This window comes from Triturus cristatus, chromosome 4_1, assembly GCF_964204655.1.
Source record: "Triturus cristatus chromosome 4_1, aTriCri1.1, whole genome shotgun sequence".
NCBI classification, from domain to species: domain Eukaryota; kingdom Metazoa; phylum Chordata; class Amphibia; order Caudata; family Salamandridae; genus Triturus; species Triturus cristatus.
Genome location: NC_140585.1, coordinates 3919439 through 3942097, shown reverse-complemented (window position 1 = coordinate 3942097; position 22659 = coordinate 3919439). Strand labels below are relative to the sequence as shown.

Sequence of the window (22659 nt, the reverse complement as noted above, 5' to 3'; positions counted from 1 at the left end):
GCCTGACCCATTAAGGGCCCGAAAAGCAAGAGTCAACATCTTGAACTGAATGCGACGGGAGATGGGAAGCCAGTGTAACTTCTTACGGTAAGATGCAACCGACTGACGGTAGGGGATATTACCTATCAGTCTCGCCGCCGCATTCTGAACGATCTGAAGACGTTCAATTTGGTACAAGGGGGCACCGGCATAGAGACTGTTGGCATAATCTAGATGTGACGTAATCAGGGCGTGGATGACAGTTCTACGGGCATCCAAAGGAAGGTACGGAAAGATCTTTCTAATCATACGCAGTTTCCCGAAGCAGGCTGCCGTGACCCTATTAATTTGAGCTTTACAGGAAAGAGCGTTGTCGAATTGAAAGCCCAGATTACGAGCTGTTTGGACAGGAGTGGGAGGAGGGTTAAGCACAGTCGGCCACCATAGAGTGGCAGGTAGAGTAGTTTTCTGATTAAAAAATAAGACCTCCGTCTTATCGGTGTTGAGTCTGAGATGATTAGAAGTCATCCAGGAGCATATATTGCCAAGACAATGGCGAAAACTGGCGAAGCTGGAGTCATTGCCCAATTCTATGCCCCATCATTGACCTCCTGCTTAAACTCTGTACTTAGCTTGCTGCCCCTATTCTCCTTCCCCCTGCCCTCCGATGTCTTTGTGCATGCCCCTGCTCCATCCTTTTTGCCCACTGTGTTCCATGGACCTGCCACTCCTATCTACTCTGAGTGTTCTGTTGAGCTGCCACTCCCCTCCCACCTGCCTAGCATTGTCAGATGACTGTAACCTGTCCCTGCCACCTCCACCCTGCCTGTCCACATGCCATGCCCCTATCCTCTTCCTCCTGTCCTACATGGTCCATTGTATTGCCACACCCTTCTGCCCTCCCTGGTCTGTTGTGCTGCAACTGCACCTCCTGCCTGCCCCGTGCGGTCTGTTGTGAGGCCCCTTCCCCTGAACTTTCTTGTCTGTGCACAGGTCCTGACCCTCCCTTCTATCCTCCATCGTCCTTTGTGCATGCCCCTGCACCCTCCTTCTTGCCCATCATAGCCATTGTGCTGCCACTAACCCTCCCACTTGCCATGCATGGTCTTCTGTGCTGCCATGGCCCCTCCCACCTTCCCTGTGTGGTCAGTTAGCTGCCCCTGACCCCCTCCCACCTTCCCTCCATGGTCTGTGTGTATGCCATCACAGTCTCACTGTTGCTCTTCATGGTGTGTCTTGCTTCTAGTGCCCATCCTGCCTGACCTCCATGGCTATCTTGCTGCTCCTGCCCTGCCCCCTTGCCCCCAGCCCTCTGTTTACATGTGCAGACCCCTACTCCCTCCCTCCTGGCTTGTCTGTTCCATTGTAATGCCCCTGATCCGTCCCTCCTGCCCTTTATGGTCTGTTATGCTGCAGCTTTCTTTCCTGTCTGTCCATTATGGTCAGCTAGCTACCATTGCCTCTTGCCCCTCTGTTCTCTCTTGTCCATGTGCATGGTCCTGTCCCCTCCCTCTTGCTTTCTATGGATTGTTGTGCTGCACTCCCGTCCCGCATGCCCTGTGTGGTGTATTGTGCTGCTGCAAACCCTGATGCCTGCCCTGCAGGGTCAGTTTGGTGCACCTCTCCATGTCCCTCCTGTCCTCTGTTATCCAAGTCCATGTCCCTACCCCATTTCCTTCCATGATCCAATGTACCATACTTGCGAACATTTTGAACTTTGTAAGAGGGAGATTTTGAAAAAAAACTGGGGTATTGATTTTCCCCTTTGAGTTAAATTGAAAGAGAGGAGATTGTAGACAGGAGACAGATCAAATAAAGCCCCTTTGAGCTTAAAAACATTGGACGTTTCCTGTCTGAATCGGGTCTGTTGGCATGTATGGTTGTACTACCATTGCCTCTTCCTTCTGCCCACAATGGTCTATTATATTGCCACAGCCTCTCTTGCAAGTCCTGTATTGTTGGTTTGTTGCCCCTGCCCCCCTTTCCACTGCCCTCCATAGTCTGTTGTGCTGCCACGGCCCTTCCTGCCTGCTCAGTGTGGTTAAATTGTTGCCTTTGCACCCTCCTACCTGCCTTCAATTTTCAGAGTCCGTGCCCCTGGCCTCTGCCTCTCAACAGTATGAACAACTAGATTGCTAACATTCTATATTTATTACAAAAGTGTGGAACGCCTGAAGTCATCTTGATGTAATCAAAACTGTAATACCTAGAGCATTTCCTTTAGAAATTACATATATGAGAGGGTCTTATTGGCATCAAAATTATGGTTAGTGCTCTAAAAGACTAAAATAAGGACATATTTTCTGAGTTTTCAAATAGCGACAAAGCACTTTTAAATTATTTGATATCTTTATGTTTTTTTTATCCAGTTGACAACTTGATTAAATGTTGCACTTAGGGGAGAGGATGTGGTGTTACTTCCAGAACTGCAGACTTTGCAACTGGGGAACCAGGTTGGAGTTTCTGCTTCAGCTCGACATTCTGTGATTCTGGTCAAATCACATGGGGGCATATCAACAAGGGCTTTATCTCTGCTTTTTTGGCTTTAAAAGCCAAAAAAGCAGAGATAAAACTAGCACCCTGCATGTTAGCACCCTTTTACTCTACGCTTCCCGTTGCATCTCTAATGAGATGCAAAGGGGGCGTTACAGAGTAAAATAATAGGAGAAATGTCGCAAAGCGACATTTCTCCTATTATCAAGAATATCGCTAACCCTGTTAGAGACAAAAAAAGCAGCGCTAACCGCGGTTAACGCTGATTTTTTACGTCTGGTATTTTTCTGACTTAGCCATGATATCCTATGGAAGGTGGATATCATGGCTAAGTTTGTCTGTCCCTATCAACAAGCTAACGTGAGATTATCGCTGGGTTTCCAGCGATAATCTCACGTTAGCCTGTTAGCGTGGGGATTTTTATCGCCATTGAGATAAGCGTTGCTAATAGCACGCCATCTCAGCGATAAAAATCCACGCTAGCTGGCGATAATTATCCTAGCGCTAAGTGCGCTTAGCGATAATTATCGCCGGTTGTTGTTGATATGCCCCTTAGTCTCCCCATGTCTACAACCAAAATTATTTATTTATGGAGTTTGTAAAGCGCACGGCTACCCCCAGAGGGGGTGTCCCGGCGCTGTAGACTGCAGACTTTGAAAGAGAAGCAAATTTAAGGGATGGTGAACAGCCAGGTTTTCAATTTATTACGAAAAAGAGATTCTGAAGGAATAAACCTAAGATCTAGTGGTAGGCTGTTTCAGAGTTTAGCCGTCATTACGGTGAATGCTCTACCGCCCATTCTGGGGCGGCGAAAGCGAGGAACAGTAAGGAGACGTAGGTTGTTCGACCGCAAGGATCTGACCGATTGGGATAGCACAAGTCTCTTTCTCAAGTAACCAGGGCCTGACCCATTAAGGGCCCGAAAAGCAAGAGTCAACATCTTGAACTGAATGCGACGGGAGATGGGAAGCCAGTGTAACTTCTTACGGTAAGATGCAACCGACTGACGGTAGGGGATATTACCTATCAGTCTCGCCGCCGCATTCTGAACGATCTGAAGACGTTCAATTTGGTACAAGGGGGCACCGGCATAGAGACTGTTGGCATAATCTAGATGTGACGTAATCAGGGCGTGGATGACAGTTCTACGGGCATCCAAAGGAAGGTACGGAAAGATCTTTCTAATCATACGCAGTTTCCCGAAGCAGGCTGCCGTGACCCTATTAATTTGAGCTTTACAGGAAAGAGCGTTGTCGAATTGAAAGCCCAGATTACGAGCTGTTTGGACAGGAGTGGGAGGAGGGTTAAGCACAGTCGGCCACCATAGAGTGGCAGGTAGAGTAGTTTTCTGATTAAAAAATAAGACCTCCGTCTTATCGGTGTTGAGTCTGAGATGATTAGAAGTCATCCAGGAGCATATATTGCCAAGACAATGGCGAAAACTGGCGAAGCTGGAGTCAGAGTGATCTCTAAAGGAAAACATAAGCTGAGTATCATCAGCATAAGAGATCACTCTGACCCCCCAGGACTCCACCACCTCGGCCAGAGGGGCAAGATACACGTTGAAAAACAGAGGGCTCAGCGCAGAGCCCTGAGGCACACCACAGAGGAGGGGTTTACCCTCTGATTCGAACGGTTTGAGAAGAACCTTCTGAGTTCGTCCTGTAAGAAAGGAGGCAATCCAAGATAGAGCGGCGCCACCCAATCCAATCTGCCTCAGACGATCCAATAGAATTTCGTGGGACACCGTATCAAAAGCGGCGGATAGGTCGAGGAGGACCAACATGGCCTCCTCGCCCCTATCCACACACTCCCGGATCGTCTCAGAGACCTCTAATAGAGCAGTCTCAGTACTAAAACCAGTTCTAAATCCTGACTGTGAGTCATGAAGCAGTGAATTGGCTTCTAAATAATCTGCCAATTGTAACTGCACAGCCTTTTCCAGGACTTTCGCCGGTTTGGGGAGGAGAGAGATGGAGCGATAATTGCAAAATTGCGCTGGGTCCGCATCCACTTTCTTCAGAATGGGGACTAACATGGCCTCCTTCCAAACAGTCGGGAACTGGCCCGTGCGCAATGATGAATTCCAAATAGAGAGAAATGGTCTGACCAACAGGGGAGCCAAGTTGCCCATGACCTTAGCAGGGACCGGGTCTAGAGGGGAGCCAGACTTGCACTGGGTAAGCAGATTAAGTGCAGACTCAGTAGTAAGCTCTTTAAAAGCCACCAATGACGATCTCACAGAGTCACTGGCACAGGAGATATGGGAGGGCAGCACAGTAGGAAAAGAAGACGTAATGTTGTCAATTTTATCTTGAAAGTACACCGACAAACCATTACATAAAGCCTGGCCAGAGGAATTCTGAGGCACCATAGCGGGGGGCTTAACAAAGTCCTTAACAATATTGAAGAGAGTTTTAGAGAAGTTATCTGCATTCTTGATTTGTAGAGCAAAGAAATCTCTCATCGTGTATTTTTTTAATTTTAAAAAGTTTTTTAAAGCAGACTTGTAGATAGTTTTAGCCTCTAGATCATAAGTTTGCCCCCATTTACGTTCTAATTTTTTGCAGCGACTCTTTTCCTCACGTAGGGCAGGGGAGAACCACGGGGCAGAAGGTCGAGATCTAGCGGAGGTGATAAGTTGTAGGGGTGCGATGGCGTCGATGGCAAGCAGTAGAGCACAATTGAGCTGAGCCACGCTAGCGTCAATATGTTTAGACAGTGAGTCTGGTTGATATGAGAAAAAGGGATCTAAGGCAGTACAGGTAACTTTATGCCATTTTCTCCCGTACTCCCTACCAAGCACCACCGGACCAGGTGCCGAGGGAGGCGTGAGGTCAAAAGGGAGAAAGTAGTGGTCTGACCAGGTGAGAGGGAGGGAGGGATGTACTGTAATACCAGGATGGTTAGAGAATATTAGATCAAGAGTATGGCCCGCTACGTGAGTCGGGCCCTGAACTAATTGGGTCAGGTTTAAGCCCTGCAAAGGAAGCTTAAGGAGCAGGAAGAGTTTTCAGCATGTAGGTTGAAATCACCAAGCACTATTAAGTGCGGATGTTTAAGGGAAAGATCCGCTATCTGGTGTACCAGTAGCGTAAGGGAGGGGGCTGAAGCGTTGGGGGGGTTATACACTAAAATACCAGCTAAAATAACAGCAGCCGAGTCTGAAATGGTGAAGTACATGGCTTCAATCAGCCCAATATTCGTAAGTTTCCTGATGGTCAGACGGAGATGAGATTTCAATATAATAGCAAGACCTCCTCCAGTTTTACCACCCTCTCGATTAATGCCCAATAAGAGATAGCCAGGGGGAGTAGCTAGATGAATATCAGGTTTGGAAGTGTCTTTTATCCAGGACTCGGTAAGGAACAGGATATCCCAACCATGGGTAACAAGAGTTGTCCAAATCTCGCTAGCATGGCGAGGGAGAGAGCGGCAGTTGACCAAGCCAGCCCTCAGCGTCAGGGGGTGAGTAGGACGCTTGGTCGGGTTGGAAAGAGGAAGGGCACGTTTTCTCAAAGGGGGAAGTACCAGATCACAGTGAAGGCATGTAAAAGGGCGACCCTCCAGCTTGCACGGAGAGCAGCGGTAGGTCGGCATACACGTACCTGCTCTCATCTGAAGGAGCTGCTCTCTAGACCAGTAGAGAGAGCTAACCTCAGAGCGACAGGCAGGGGAACCGGCCCTGGGCACGGGCCAGGCGCGGACGGGCGCAGAAGGGCTTGCCTTAGGCGCGCTTTCGGCGCGCCATCGGCGCGCCCGCTGCGCCCGCCCGCTGCGCGGACGGGAAGTCCATCTATTTTTATACATAGAGAGGAGGGTGGGAGGTGTCCAAGAGCTGGACCGCTACTCTGCCTTCCCCTAAGATGGCGGGGGCTATCCTCTACGTGCCGGCGTCAGCGCCTGAAATCGGCTGCGCCGGTGGCCAATAGAGTGTGGGGACCCTTGAGGCGATGTAAATCTCACATGCAAGGATCGAGGTAAATTAAAACAGCACAGTACAAATATATACAATTTTTAAAAGCAATTACCAGCCAAACGTGCACTGAGTAACGTGGAGAAAAGTAAAGAACGCCCCCGGCTTCCGCCTCAGGGGAAAGTGAGCATTAGTCTAAAGGCAGGCAGGAAATGAGCCCTTAAGTAGCGAGGGAGGGCGGGAGGCGTCCAAGAGCTGGACCGCTACCCTGCCTTCCCCTAAGATGGCAGCGGCTATCCTCTGCGTGCCGGCGTCAGCGCCTGAAATCGGCTGTGCCGGTGGCCAATAGAGTGTGGGGACCCTTGAGGCGATGTAAATCTCACTTGCAAGGATCGAGGTAAATTAAAACAGCACAGTTCAAATATATACAATTTTTAAAAGCAATTACCAGCCAAACGTGCACTGAGTAACGTGGAGAAAAGTAAAGAACGCCCCCAGCTTCCGCCTCAGGGGAAAGTGAGCATTAGTCGTGAACATGAATTTTTTCTTGTGTGATGTAACCAATGCTCATGTAAAGCACTCCAATACCTGACAAGTCTGCACTATATAAAACTGCAAAAACACAAAATAATAAGTGTTTTGCACACTTCTGTCATTGGGCTATATTTGGGCTACATCTGGGTGATTTTGGGCTACATTTGGGCTCTTTTGTCTCCGGTGGCCATCTTGGGAGATTTATTTGTTATGAAGTTTCCTAATTTCCTCATGTACTGCAGTCTCCTCAGTAGGAAATGCTTTCAGTTTTTTACTTTGATTCCATCATGAAGGTATTCAGATATGTCACACATTTGCCATAAATTCTGAATGTTAGCACTCTATTTGCTCATTAGATCACTGTAGTAAAACTACTGCTCACCAGGGAAAACTGCTGCTGGTATTAAAAGTGCATGCTTCAGCCTGAAATAGAAGAGGATTTGAGAAGTCAAAATGTGCCCTCATTTTCTTTCTTCAGCATTAATCATAATTTCTATGGCAAAATGAACCCCCTCATTGTGTTCCTTTTTAAATTAAATGTTTTAAGTGTTACAAGTTTATTCCAATCAAGATGGCTTCAGGTGTGCCATACTTTTGTCATAATGAAGACAGTAAGCGCTCTAGTTGTTTTTAAGAACACTCTGGGACATTCTGTCATTGGGCTATACTTGGGCTACATCTGGGTGATATTTGGGCTACATTTGGGCTCTTTTGTGTCTGGTGGCCATCTTGGGAGACTTATTTGTTATGAAGTTTCCTAATTTCCTCATTTACTGCAGTCTCCTCAGTAGGAAATACTTTTTTAATGAAATAGAAGAGGATTTAAGAAGTCACTCAAAATGTGCCCTAATTTTTCTTTCTGCAGCACTAATCATACTTTTTATGGAAAAATGAACCCCCTCATTTTGTTCCTTTTTAAATTAAATGTTTTAAGAGTTACCACTTTAATCCAAGCAAGATGGATTCAGGTGTGCCATACGTTTATCATAAGTAGGACTGTTAGCGCTCTAGTTGTTCTTTGGAACACTCTGGGAAGCTGCAGTTGAACACAAAGGAATCAACTGACAGTCTCTGCCCTTGTTGGATGTACATGTTTTACTGAGAATGTCAGACTTCATTCTCACATGACTGAGAAAGATAATGTGAATTTACAGAAAATAAGCTCTCAGTTTAGCTTATAGATCACCTTCCAAACCTCTGTGGGAAAAGCATGAGAAAATATTTTTCTCTCAATCATGATATCCCAGCAGAAGGCTTTTTCACATGGTGAAATCACCTTAGAACATACCACAATTCCTAAAATGAGTATGGTACCATCAACAAATGATTTATAATGTAACTAAAGTCTTAAAACCTTCTATTAACTGCAATGCTTTTTAATGAGGTGCTATCATGTATATTGGTCCCAAGATGGCTGCCAACACTTCTTGGATGAAGTGCTGACAGCCAATCAGATCTCAGGATGAGATGTGTGGTTAGGCTCCGCGCACATATATATATGATTTTACTTTTGATTTTCTCAGGAACTACTGAACAGATTGACACCAGACCTGCAAAAGGCACATCCCTGACCTGAGGACTACCTCTTTGCCAAATTCAGTAACTCAAGTCAGGGCAAGGATTTGAAGACTACATGGAAATCACTTTACAGATTTACCCAAAAGAAAAGGATTGTGTTTGCTTGTCATTTTCATCTTGAAACATGGCTGCAGAAAACTGTAATGCAATGAAACTAAACTTCTTTTGCATTGTATTGGTTCTTTTGTAAAGTGCATTGACACCATTTGGGTCTAGCCTGAACTGTATAAAATGTAAAATAATAAATACATAAAATCTATCTGCTCCTTTCCAGTACACTCCCTTTTGTCACACTTAATAACACACATCCCCTCCCCCCAGGGTACCTTTCACACAGCCCTTCCCCCCAGGATACCTTTCATGCAACCCCTCCCCCCAGGGTACCTTTCAGATAGCCCCTCATCCCAGGGAACCTTTCACACAGCCCTTCCCCCCAGGGTACCTTTCACACAGCCCCTCTCCCAGGGTACCTTTCACACAGCCCCTCCCCCAGGGTACCTTGCACACCGCCGCTCCCCAGGGTACCTTTCACACAGCCCCTCCCCCAGGGTACCTTTCACACAGCCCCTCCCCCCAGGGTACCTTTCACACATCCCCTCCCCCAGGGTATCTTACACACCGCCCCTCCCCCCAGGGTACCTTTCACACATCCCCTGCCCTGCTTGAACTCTCCCCCAGGGTACCTTTCACGCAGCCCCTCCCTCCCAGTGTACCTTTCACACAGCCCCTGCCCTGCTTGAACTCTCCCCCAGGGTACCTTTCGCACATCCCCTCCCACCAGGGTACCTTTCACACATACGCTCCCCCAGGGTACCTTTCACACTGCCCCTCCCCAGGGTACCTTTCACACATCTCCTCCCCCCAGGGTACGTTTCACGCAGCCCCTCCCCCCCAGGGTACCTTTCACACAGCCCCTGCCCCATTGAACTTTCCCCCAGGGTACCTTTCACACATCCCCTTCCCCAGGGTACCTTTCACACATCCCCTCCCCCAGTGTACCTTTCACACCGCCCCTCCCCCCCGGGTACCTTTCACACATCCCCTCCCCCTGGGTACCTTTCACACATCCCCTCCCCAGGGTACCTTTCACGCAGCCCCTCCCCCCAGGGTACCTTTCAGATAGCCCCTCATCCCAGGGAACCTTTCACACCGCCCATCCCCCAGGGTACCTTTCACACATCCCCTCCCCCCTGGGTACCTTTCACACATCCCCTCCCCAGGGTACCTTTCACACATCCCCTCCCCCAGGGTACCTTTCACACAGCCCCACCCCCCAGGGTACCTTTCACACATCCCCTCCCCCAGGGTACCTTTCACACATCCCCTACCCCAGGGTACCTTTCACGCAGCCCCTCAACCCAGGGTACCTTTCACACAGCCCCTGCCCCTCTGGAACCTACTGGAAGTCTTCTCTTGTTGAATGATCTGTTGCTGTGTCTATATTTGTATGATATGATTGGATTGATTGATTGATTGATTGATTGATTGATTGATTGATTGATTGATTGATTGATTGATTGATTGATTGATTGATATGTAAATCAGAATCATACCCACATGTATACGATGAGTCGTTGGTGTGTGTTGTGCAAGGGACTTGTCCATTTCATCAGGTAACAAAGTCCAGTGCATTCAAGGTCATCTTGAGATCTGAGTGGAATCTGAATGACACAGATGTACTTCATGCCTCCTCATCTTTCTGCCCCTTTCAGAGTAAGTGTGGTGCATGAATATGTGATCTATGTGTAATGATGGGCAACGGTCTCTGCCCTGCTGAAAGGCTAAGACCCTAAACCAGTGGTTCCCAAACTTTTCACTCCTGAGGACCCCCATTGAGTCACTACTGGAATCCGGGGACCCCCAACCAATTTGTATGATTTAAATCTCAAACATTAAAACTGTAATCCGAAGAAAAAAAAACACACACGTGTGCCCATCAAACAAATGCTGACTTGAATTACTAAAGATTTTAGTATTTTTATATTAAAAATATTTGCAAAAATTGAAAAATCCTAATGGGAAGATTGGTGCTGTATCTTGCGACTAACTTTTCATTGTTTGGTTTTATTTTGCCGCCTGAAGCTCCTGCTACTGCCAAGGCTGGACTGGAAACCTAAAGCTGCTCTGGCAAATGTTGTCAGACCAGTCCCGTACAGTGCACAAGTGCAGCGAGTGAGCCTGACCACTACAAAGAGGGCTTTAGGGAGCTCTCCCCAAGAAATTTTGGGGGGAAATGGTGCATTTTACAACACATTTGTCATTATATATTAAATTGTATTAGCTTTTAAATCAAAGTAAAATATGACCTTACTATGCACCAGGATACAACAATCTTTTGTCAATTTTCAATGATTTACAATCTTCAATGATTCCCTCACTACTACCCTCCAACAGTGCCTCTCATCTCTCCATAGCCCCACTGTCACATAATTTTATAGCACCTCTCATACCACTGTAGGGTGTTATAGCTCTTTACCTCACACACAAAGAGAGACAATGAATCATATGTGTGTAAATCAGTAAATAGAATATACAATAGAAAATGTTACATAAGGCAAAGGGGACTACAAGGTGTACGATTCACATGTCATCCATACTGGTAGGTATTTTTTAAGAGTGCTTGGTCTGGAGAAGCAGAAACCCAGGATTCAGAATATAACACAGGGATTAGCATTGCCTTAAATAATAAGGATTTATTTCTACCCAAAACAAACCTTTTTAGCAGCATCGGGATAATGAAAGACTGGGAAAAAGCATAACTTACTAACTTGTACTGTGCAGTTTGCATGCAGCTCTTTGATGGCAGTTCATAGTTCACTGTGCTAGACTACGATTGGAACTTCTGAAATGCACAATAACAAAAGAATCTCTGTGGCAAAGGAGGAACCCACTGAGCTATGTACAAAACAAAATACTGTTTTTTTTTTAATGCATGGTAGACATTCTTTTAGCAGGCATATTAACTACCAGTGCTTCCTAAGATGAGTCAAAGCTGCCACTGGACAAAACCTCCATCTCTCTACAGCAGGTACATTAATCACCGGAGTTGTCTTGACACTTTTATTGCTACCCAAAAACTGCTGATTATTCAAGGAATTTTGCAGTGCTTTTAAAACTGCTGCCTGGGGACCCCCTAGGAATGTTTCATGGACCCCTGGGAGTCCGCGGACCCCAGTTTGGGAACCACTGCCCTAAACCCCTTCTTTTCATTACCAACCTGGCCAGAGCAGCAGCTCCTTACTAAGCATCCATTTTTCTTCATTGCTACCACCCCAGAGTCCCAAACTTGGAAACATGGTGCACAAATACACAGAAACCGATACCGACAGAGCTAGAAAATGGACCCTGTGAACATCTATTGCCTAAGGCGAGGCACTTACTTGTCAAAGAGTGGCCACTCCAGCTCGGTGAAGTACGAGCGCCTGGTGTAATAGCTGGTCACTTTAGTCAATGAGCCGCAGGACATGTGCGCAGGTCTGATGCAGTAGAACGGATACTCATCCAACGCCTCCATCATGTTGCAGACTTCCTCTTCAGTGTCCAGGTCATACGAGCAGATGGCTTCAACCTCATGCGTTGCATTGGTATATTTCACCTTATGATCTATGTAGGTATAACCAGTATTGCGTCCCCGCCAGAGAGCTGCCACAGCTTCACTGGAGTGGATCACAAACAGGGACACTTTCACTTTTCCTTCCCAGAATAAGATAAACTGCACATGATATGTTCCATTGTGGAAGTCCACAATCTTCCCAGAAGCTCCTGCCCCGAGATCTGGTGAGTAGATTCTCGCTCGTAGGAAGTCGCCTCCATATTTCTTCTTGTTGCCCAAGTAATCGAACGCGTCAATCTGAACGGTCACATTGTCCCCAACGCAGTACCTATCTCTGGGGTTCATGATGGACACCTTGCTCTTTGCCGCACACGTTGTGTTATCCAGGTGGGTGAAGCTTACTTTGGGGATCCGTTGATCGATTCTTCTCATGATAGTTTTTACTTGCAGATCAACGTCTTTCGATGGAGTCTTCCTCTGTAAATCATTTACAGCCCTCATGGGTACCTTCGCAAAGTTCATCAACGTGAACTTTGATTTGTCTTCCAGGTTGTCTTTCATCTTCTCCAAGACGGGTTCTGAGACAGACGTCCTTCCACAAAAATGGCTTAAAGTAGGAAACTGGCAACAACAAGAAAAATCATCACATGATTATACAGCATTATACACAGAAGGCTCACAAATTGACATAATGTATAGCCTTTTTTAATGTAGCAATGACATTCGAGAAAAGGTAATGGTATCTATCTATACAACAAACCACCCATTTGAACAAAGCATTTGAACACCGATATGTGCCGTGGGACCTCAGTTGTAGTATCAAGAGTCAGGATGTCACAGGAAACTTTAGAGTAGGAGAACCTCAGAACTGTAAGCTGAAATCTCCACAGGGTGGAGCACAGAAACTAAGTGAAGAAGAAGTTTGCAACTCAGGTCCAGATTACGATACCGTTTGGAAGGGCTCCGGATGGGATTCGGTTTTGCAGAATCAGATTTGGAACCCTTGTTTCTGACCGAATCGTACAGCTTTCCAACTGAACGATTACGATGTCTGGAAACCGTATGAGCAGTCCGAATCAGGTCCGTAAGGTATTTCCACAACCCGAGCCTTTCAGAGCTGATTCGTACAGCTCTATAGACACGGTTTCCGGACGACCGATTATGATGACTGATTCGGACAGCTGTTCCAATTCGGTTTGTCCGGAACAAAATGGCTGTCGGAATCGGTATTTGGGGGCCTGTTGCAGTCATCCCTTCACCCGGAGCCGTCCAAATGGGGCCTGTGGGGCTACCCATGGGACCCTTCTTCCCAACCATGCACAGTGTGGCAGGCACCATGGGGTGCCAGCCACAGGGTGCAAGGTTTCCCCCAACAATCAATCAGGGATTTGAAGAGCGCAATACTCACCTGTGAGGGTCTTAAGGTGCTGGAGGGCGAGGGGGGGAGTTTCTAGCAGCTCCGGTCATCCAAAGAGTCACGTCTTGCGGGTCCTCCTGAATGCTTGGAGTGTGGGGCATCATCTGATGCTGAGTGGGAGTTTGCTCCAGGTCTTGGTCACGATGTAGGAGAAGGATCTGCCTCCCGTTCTGGCTCTGTGGATGTGGGGGATTTCGGCCAAAGCTAAGTCAGCAGAGCAGAGGTTTCTCTTGAGAGCATAGACAAATATTCTTTTGTTGAGGTACTGGGGTCCGGTGCTGTGGAGAGCTTTGTAGGTGTGTGTAAGCAGCTTCAAGGTCACTATTTTTTGAAGTGGAGCCAGTGGAGATCTCGTAGGTGCTGGGTGATGTGTTCTTGTCGTGGGATGCTGAGGACAAGTCTGGCTGCGAAGTTCTGGACAGTCTGGAGTTTGTGGAGTAGTGATTTGTTGATTCTGGTGTGGAAGGCGTTCCTGTAGTCCAGCCTACTAGTGATGTGCGTGGGTGATGGTCTTCCTGGATTCGGGGGGATCCATTTGAAGGTCTTGAGGAGTATGCAGAGGGTGTTGAAGCATGTGGAGGATACTGTGTTGATCTGTCATTTCATAGTGAGGGAGGAGTTGAGTATGGTGCCGAGGTTGGGGCGTGGTCCATTGGTGTGGGAGGGTTACCTAGGGCAGGAGGCCATCAGGTGTCATCTCACATGGAGGGGTTGGATCGAGAATGAGGACTTCTGTTTTCAACAAGTTAAGCTTCAGGCAGCTGCTGTTCACCTAGAATGCGGAGAGGTGTGGTGCAGCGGCCAGGGCAGCTGACGTCGGAGCACAGGGTTCACGGTTCGATCCCCCGCTCTGGCGGCAGCTCAGCATCATGTGACTTTGGGCAATAGCCCCCTTAATTTACACGACGGCCCCCTGCACCTTGAGACCCGTATGGGTGAGTAGTTCGCACTTTACAAATACAGATTTACATTTTAGAATGCGACCTTCTTCTTTCCTTACTGGAAGTTGTGCATGGTGATGTCGGGTTCCTTGGTGAAGGAGAGTATGAGCTGGGTGTCATCGGCATAGGACACTATGCTGAGTCCGTGTTTTCTGACGATGGTTGCCAGGCAGACCATGTAGATGTTGAAGAGCGTGGGGCTGAGGGAGGATCCTTGGGGTACTCCGCATCTGATCTCCGTTGGTTTGGAGAGGAAGTGAGGGAGTCTGATTCTTTTACTTTGGCCGGCGGGGAAGGAGCGGATCCAGTCTAGGGCATTTCCCTATATGCAGTGTAGTGGAGTCTGGCGGCTAGTGTGCAGTGGGAGATAGTGTCAAAGGCTGCTCAGGGGTCTAGTAGAATGAGGGCTGCAGTGTGGCCTTGTCCAAGAAGTGTGCTAGGAGAGTGGTCGCAGTGTTGTGGTTGTAGCAGAAGCCGGATTGAGATGTGTCGAGGATTTTGTTGGATTTTATGAAGTTCGTTAGCTGGATGTTGACGATCTTCTTGGTGACTTTGGTGGCAAAGGAGAAGAGGGAGATTGGCCTGTAGTTCTTGAGGTCCGTCAAGTCTGCCGAGGGCTTCTTGAGGAGGGGTTTGACTTCTACGTATTTCCAGTCGTCGGGGAAAGTGCCTGTTTCAAGGGTGCAGTTGATTGTCCGTCGTAGTTCTGGTGCAATGTCGGAGGCGGCCCTGTGGAAGATGTGTAGCGGGCAGGGGTTGGTGGGTGCTCCAGAGTGTATGCACCTCATGGTCTCATTATGACTGGTTGCCGCTAAACGATACGGAAGCTCTGTTTGTGAGGTCTTCACCGTCTAACATTAAGAGACCAAAACAAGTATCAAGGCATCATTTAAAACAAAGAAGTTACTACTCTCTCTTATCACGCTCATAAAACTTTAAAAAAAAGAATCTACCCTTTATGCGGCATCCTCATATCAAGATTTAATTTATAGACAGTGGCATTTGGTGTACACATATGTATTTTCAGAAAATAATACATTTTCCAATATGGAATTCTGCCGAATGAAAAGAGTGGCTATATCATGAACTCTCAGACATTACGTATATCATAGGAATTCAGATACCGTATAGGTTCTTATTGTCCTACTAGCCGCTAAATATTCCTGAGAGCCTCAACAAAACCGAATGAAGCTCTACACGTTAATTTGTATTGCAATAGACGGTCCCCTGATGAAGGCAGTTTTGCCAAAACGCGCGTAGTCTCCATCTACTGCATTGCTCTCATCGACTATACATCGACCGTATTATTAATTCTATCAGATTAGACTGTGATATCAATCTATGAATTTTCTTCTATATATAATGTCTGATATTTGTGATTCACCTTTGTAAATAATTTTTAGTATTGTATATATATATATTTTTTTTCTATCCTTTGAAAAGAAAACAAATAAATGATCTTAATAGATAACATCAAAATGATATCTATTTATATAGAAAAATAATTGATGAATACAAATAAAATTATATATATAATTCCCTAAATTAAACCTGTGTCTTTGATCTATATGTGGAGCACAGTTATAGGTTACGTTCATGCATATACCTGGTATTTATTGGCATAATTTTATTATAGCTTGCTATTAATTTTTTCCTATTATTGTTAAGTCCCTGCGTATAGCAAGTAAATTGGTTATGTAGGGGTCCCCTTCTTTCAAAAATGCACCTCATGGTCTTTGCGTTGTCTTCTGTGGTGACAGGGGTCCATGTGAGGATGGCCGGCTGAGTTTTGTTGCTGGTGGGTGGTGTTGGGTAGGTGCCTTGGTTATATTAATGAAAGTTGTCGTAGAGAGTCCAACCACACCTTTTTTCAATGGGAGCCTGTGATCTCGTTCAGAACACACCCTCCGATTGAAGTCAATGCAAGTCCAACCGAATGTTGTTGCGAAGCATCATAATAGGTCGGTCGGACTCGCAGGACCTGATTCGTTTGGACACTAGTCCGGACCCGATTCAGTAAGGACAATTTCCAGACGATATCGTAATCTGGCCCTAAGAAGCGAACCTCAAGCCTCCAGCATTGATTGGCGTTTCAGGGGAGAAAGTAGAATGTTCCTGGATATTTCTGAAATGGGATGCCACTTTGCAGTTAGTGCTCAAGAGAGGTAGAAACTTTTTTTTTTTTTTTAAGGACGTACTGAAGGAGGGAAACCCTAAGTGATTGGTAGGAGACATCTAAAGCTTGTTTTTGTGATATCTCAGAGTTGAAGAATGGCGTGAGGGGTGTTGAATGTGGTGCAACTTGCTCCACACAAAAAGTATTACCTGGGAATACTTTATGAAAATGGGAATCCCACAATCCTTTACAGCATAAGAACATGGCGCCCAACAAAAGGCCTGATTTATAATTTAGCGGACTGGGTTACTCTGACACAAACGTGATGGATATTCCGCCTGCTGTTACAAGTCCCTGATATTCAATGGCACGTGTACTCCAGAGGACAAGATATCCATCACATTTGTGATGGAGTGACCTGTCGCTCCAAGCTCTACATCAGACACAAAGTTACAGGGGTTGTTATAGTCCCTTAACCATGCGCCAATCCCTGGCCACCACTAAGTCACTGTTGCAGGCACACACTATCATAAAATACAGCAGGTGTACAAGGGTCACGTTGAGGGATGTTGCAGGTTCACAGTGCGTCTGGCACGCACTTGACTGTTTTGTGATGAAGATCATTTTGACTGAGATTTGGTCAAGGAGCTGAGCAGCAAATGTTAATGACTCCTGAGGAAGCTTCTCCTTGAGCCGATCTTCCCTGCTGGTCTTAGTGAAATGGGCCTTGGTTCTGTCCCCTCTTATTCACAACAGCTATTCTTCCTGCCAAACTGCCCCACTACACCTTTCCCTCCAGAGGAAGCAGCTGTAGTTGTTTCATCCTGTGCAAGGCTTAACTTCTGCATGAAAGGCACAGGAGACTGAACAAATCTGTTTCTGGCAGTTTCGTTACTGATGGTGAGCTGCAGAGCTTCACCCAGGGCCCGAAATGAAGACAAGGTACTGGCACCTGCGGATCCGAACCACTGGTAAGCCAAGGGCATTGGTGGAGGCCAGGCCCGGATGAAGTATGTCAACTTCAGATTACAGCACCTCAGCAACAATTAACAGGATCCATACTCCTGCACTTCTATCTTCACTTCATAGAGGAGTAAAAGAAAAATGAATGTTTAATGGCACGTGGACTGGTAAGTCATGATCTGGCCACCACAAGGGAGGTGAGGCTGATGCTGGGTGCAAAAGAGCCGGCTCTTTTGAAACTAGCCGGATATTGGCATCATTGCTGGGACAATCTCTGCCTGAATGTATGTTGATGCATAGACGTCAGCCACTGTTGAGACAACTGATGGGCATATGTACAAGGAGGTAACGCCTCCGTAGCATCAATTTATTGACGTTACGGCGGCTTTCTTTTTATCGCCTTATTTACAAGTTGCCGCTAACATCAGTTAGCAGCAGTTTTATGGTAAAAACGTGCATTTTTAAGATTGCCACTTCTGTTAGCGGGAGTTAACGAAAATGAGATGCAAGGTAGGAGTTCCCATGCAAAAACTGCAGCTAACCCCACTTTGTGATATTTACAAGGAATTTCTTGTATGGTACAAAACCCCCAAAACTGCCTCTAAATGCAATTGGATGCAGTTTTTTAAGACCAGAAAATAGCTGGTCTTAAAAATGGCGCACACACTTGGGCCTCATTTAGAAGGTTTTGGTGATGGACAACGCTGCAAGGAATGTTGCTGCGCTGCCCTGCGACAAAATAGCAGGACAGGAATGCGGCCTAACACTTTTCACTACACCCTTCATGCGACACCACGGATGCGCTGTATTCACTGAACAGCGCTCCATGTCACAATTAATGACAGATACATCTGAAATCCTGATGTATCTGTCAGCGCTAAAGTCACGCATTGCTACAGTTGTGTCACAAGCATGATACAACTCCAGCTATGCATGGGGCCAGCCTATCCCTCTGGCACTGTGTCACCTTTACGCCTGCCACGAACGAGGTGTAAGGTACTGACGCAGTGGCATCCTACAATTGTTGCAGTGAAATCTGATGGATTTCACTGTGCCACTCCTACGAGGCTTTGTTGCGTGGGAATGCCTACCCTGCATACATCATACCTGATGCAGGTATAATGTGGCACAGGGCTTTACAAGGTCACGCATATCCCCAGATGTGTTACTTTGCAAATACCTCGCAACGTGGTGCAAGAATCACGCTGCAAGCACGTCAAGAAAATGACACGCTGGCAGGGTGAAACTGTCAGAAGAGGCTCATGAATAAGCACCTCTGTCTTTTTCCCCTACCTTTGAGCACAATGGCTGCCATGCGCCAACGCAGGCACCCTTGCGCCACGGTGCAAGGGTGACTGTGTTGCGAAGTTGATTGATGTTGTGGCTCCATCTCTTCTCAAGACGTCTGCAGGTGGGACTGGACTAGTGGAGTGCGGGAGTTAACCAGTTGGCCTTCTTGGAGTGTTGTTTGCCTGGTCTTTTCTTGAGCAGTGCGAGGGTGTCGGTGCAGTTGGAGATCCATCGGTGGAGGTTGCGCGTTGCGGTGTTGTTGTCTGTAAACGTTGGGGGAGTGGTGGTGCTGAGGGAATTGATGAGAAGTTCTTCGGTGGCCTTGATCCAGCTGCGAGGGGGGGTGATGATGGCAGTGGTGTACGGTGGGCATGGTGAAGACGTGATGTATAAAATTATGGTCAGTCCAGGAGAGTCCGGTGGTGTGGCTGTACTTGAAGTTCCCGCTGGATGAGAAGTCATGCTCGAGTGTGTGTCCGGCTATGTTAGTTGGTGCGGTGACTAGCTGCTTGAGTCCATTGTTGATGAGGTTCCCCAGGAGGGAAGTGGTGTTCCGGTCACTGGGGTTGTCCAGGTGGAACTTGAGGTTTCCAAGTAGGATGTAGTCGGTGGATGGGAGAGTCTGGGGTGCAATGAGGTCTAAAATGGCATCGGTGAATGGGGGTCCAACTGTGTAGTTGAGGGTGCCGCAGAGGATGGTGTTGGGGTTGGTCAGGATCTGGAAGTGAAGGTGTTCCATGGTCACCGTTGGATCATTAGAGTGCTGGTCAGTCGTAGTGGGCTTTTGTAGATGATGGCAATGCCTCCTCCTAGACGGTCAGGGTGGTCCTTGCGGGTGATTTAGAAGCCGTCAGGGGTGGCAATGGCAATGTCTGGTCCGGAGAAGGGGTTGGACCAGGTTTCCGTGAAGAAGGCGATGTCTGAAGCGGTGGCGTTGAGTAGGTCCCAGATGTCTCTGGCGTATTTGTGGAGGGACCGCACATTGAGGAGGATGGCGTTGAGCCGGTCAGGTGCGCTGTTGGTCAGCTGGGCCGCAGGAGGCACTGGTTTGCCGAGTTAGCACAAGGTGTGTTTGCAGTTTCGACAGGCGCAGAGTGCAAGGGTATTCTTCGGTGATTGCAGATGGCAGACGGCGTGGCGTCAAGGGTTGAGGGCGAGGAGGGTGCTGGTGTCATAGCGGTGGAGTGTCCGAAAGACAGGGTCCCTGGTCACCGTACAGGGCTGGGCGGACACAGATGGGCTTTCCTTTGGCTTCCCTTTGGTGCATCAGTGGCATGCCTGCTGTACATGGCCCAACAGAGTACACCATTAAGTAGTGCTGCAGGGGGGCAGGCAAGCTGTGAGGCGGGAAACGCAGGAAAGGACACTGGAGGGGGCGGGGACATGGGTGATCGCAGCAGCAATGAGGGAGAGGATATGGAAAAAGGAACTGCAAAAAAGCACAGGAAAAACAAAGCCAAACACAGCAAAGATAAAAAAATAAAGAAAATGGTAGGAAAGCAACGCAGAAGAGCAGAAAGATGAACAGGAACAGCAGACGAGAGGGACAGGAGGGCAGTCAAGCTGCAGAGCAGAGATGCTCTACAACTGGACCACCAGGGATGAGGCGCAGGCAGGAGCCTGCGGGTGGAGGAGGGACCTGACCTCTGTTTCAGAGGAACCAGCAGCAGCAGATGGGGAGAACATCAGCAGCAACCAGACGGCGCAGCGCTGTGGAAAGAGGAAGTCTACTAAGGTTTAGTCCCCCTTACACCCAAAAGCAAACTAACAGGGGGCAAGGAAAGGTAGCACCACCCTGTTGACTCTTCCGATCTGACAGTGGTGACCAGTGTGAGACGTTGGCCTGATATATGCTGTCCACTAGTTCTAGTGGGCACCTTGTATCAGTCCAAACAACCCCTTATAGTGAATAGATTTAAAGATAACCTTTATTGAAAGCTATCCTAGTGGTAGCTATGGAGAGCAGCCTTCATGCTAAGTCTTGAAGGAATGTAAAGCAGCTTGTTTTACCAGTCTATAATCTCTTGAATGACGAAATGAAAGGACAACCACACCAGGTATATATTTAAAATATATGTATTTAAGATAAAACGCACCCCTCTAGTCTCTTTATGAGACTGGAGTTCGAAGTACTTAATTTACAAGTTAGCAATCAACAGTAATAGCACAAATACACGTTTGGGCCCTAGAGGCATACCAAACCATATACCAAAAAAGTGGTATAAGAACCATGACTAAACTAGACACAAAGCCTAGAGCCTGTAGAATCGCTGGGACCCCAAGGAACCACCCAAGGTAGTGACACAGGGGACCCACGGAGGCCGTGTGCAGTGTGTAAACACAGCAGCGGGTTCCCATTAGCTTCTATGGGCAATGTCGCATTTGGAAATTTAAAGATTAGGGACACTTAGAATCGAGTCAGGACCAAACCCTTTTTGTCTTAGGAAGTTCTAGGGCTAGCACCCACGGGAGCACCGGAGTACTCAGGACCAAACCCTTTTGGACTTAGACAATTCTAGGGCTAGCACCCTTGAGAGTACCGGAGTACTTGAGTTACCTCACCCAGGGAAGCCGGGTTCATAGGTGTCTTTTGGTGTCGGGTCGCGTCATCGATTTCAACGGAAGCTGGCGAAGAAGTGCTGCTGCCGTGAAGAGGAGAAGTGTCCGAAGCAATCCAAGCCTGGATCTACGATGGAAGGAACCTGAAAGCAGAGGGACCAGAGCCTGGTTCACTTACCAGTGACCAAGGGCAGGATGGACCAATGCGCAGAGATGTTGGGTGGACTTAGACAATTCTAGGGCTAGCACCCTTGAGAGTACCGGAGTACTTGAGTTACCTCACCCAGGGAAGCTGGGTGCATAGGTGTCTTTTGGTGTCGGGTCGTGTCATCGATTTCAACGGAAGCTGGCGAAGAAGTGCTGCTGCCGTGAAGAGGAGAAGTGTCCGAAGCAATCCAAGCCTGGATCTACGATGGAAGGAACCTGAAAGCAGAGGGACCAGAGCCTGGTTCACTTACCAGTGACCAAGGGCAGGATGGACCAATGCCCAGAGATGTTGGGTGGTTCAGGGGAGTTGACGGGTGTCTTGACTCTTCAGCCACGAGGTCCAGGAGGTGTAGATGATGACCAGGAACTGTATTTGAGCTATACCACAAAGTCGAGTGCTTCTGTGTCGGCAACCAGATTGGACCCAAAAAGTCTTGGCTACGGCAAGTCACTGGAAATCAGAGAAAGGACTGCGGTGCAGAATAGCATGGTCTGGGGGACTCACCCAGCAAGGGTAAGTTGGGGCACTTCTGAAGCAACCAGGAAAGCCCAATCAGAAGAGGAGTTACCTTCGTGGAGACCTACTAGCCAATGGGCTAGCGATCGCGAAGGAGCCTCGAGTGGTCGCACTGGAAACTGGCCCACAGGTCACTCGTGGAGTGGAGGCCAGAAATCTTCGGTGCAGGAGATGCTCAAGGCTGGGACTACTCGGAGACCAAAGCACAACTTCGAGGAAGACCAGGAAGATGATGTTGATGCAAAAGTTCACGGTGTCAAGGGGTCATGGTTCCACATCACCCACGATAGCCACGGGCCTCAGCTTTGCTGTGGACTCAGGGTAGCCTTGGGGAATGCTAGAAATCCACCTCTGGCGATGCAAAGACTTCGTGTCCGGCGGGAGCTTCAGTGATGCAGACCGGTCAGTTGCTTCTTTGGTGCCTGCCAAGCAGGGGAGTCACTCCTTGACCCCAAGGGAGATTTCTTCTGTCTTCTAAGCAAAGTAGAACGTCGAAGGTCCAGGATATATATTGCAAAGTTTCGTCCAGGGTAATCTAAAGTCGCAAGGACTGGGTTCCCATACTTATACCAACTTTGGTGGTTGGACATACTCTA

The 22659-nt window shown here is 47.7% G+C and overlaps 1 protein-coding gene across 1 annotated transcript in view; it reads right to left on the bottom strand.

Moving 5' to 3' along the window:
• The window catches only part of LOC146839258 (NXPE family member 1-like), a 297941-nt gene that overhangs the window by 233596 nt on the left and 41686 nt on the right, over positions 1–22659 (bottom strand). Inside the window, exon 2 of the mRNA XM_085650333.1 lies at positions 11881–12674. Within this exon, the coding sequence (XP_085506459.1) occupies positions 11881–12674 (794 nt within the window). The remainder of the gene's footprint in view (positions 1–11880; positions 12675–22659) is intronic.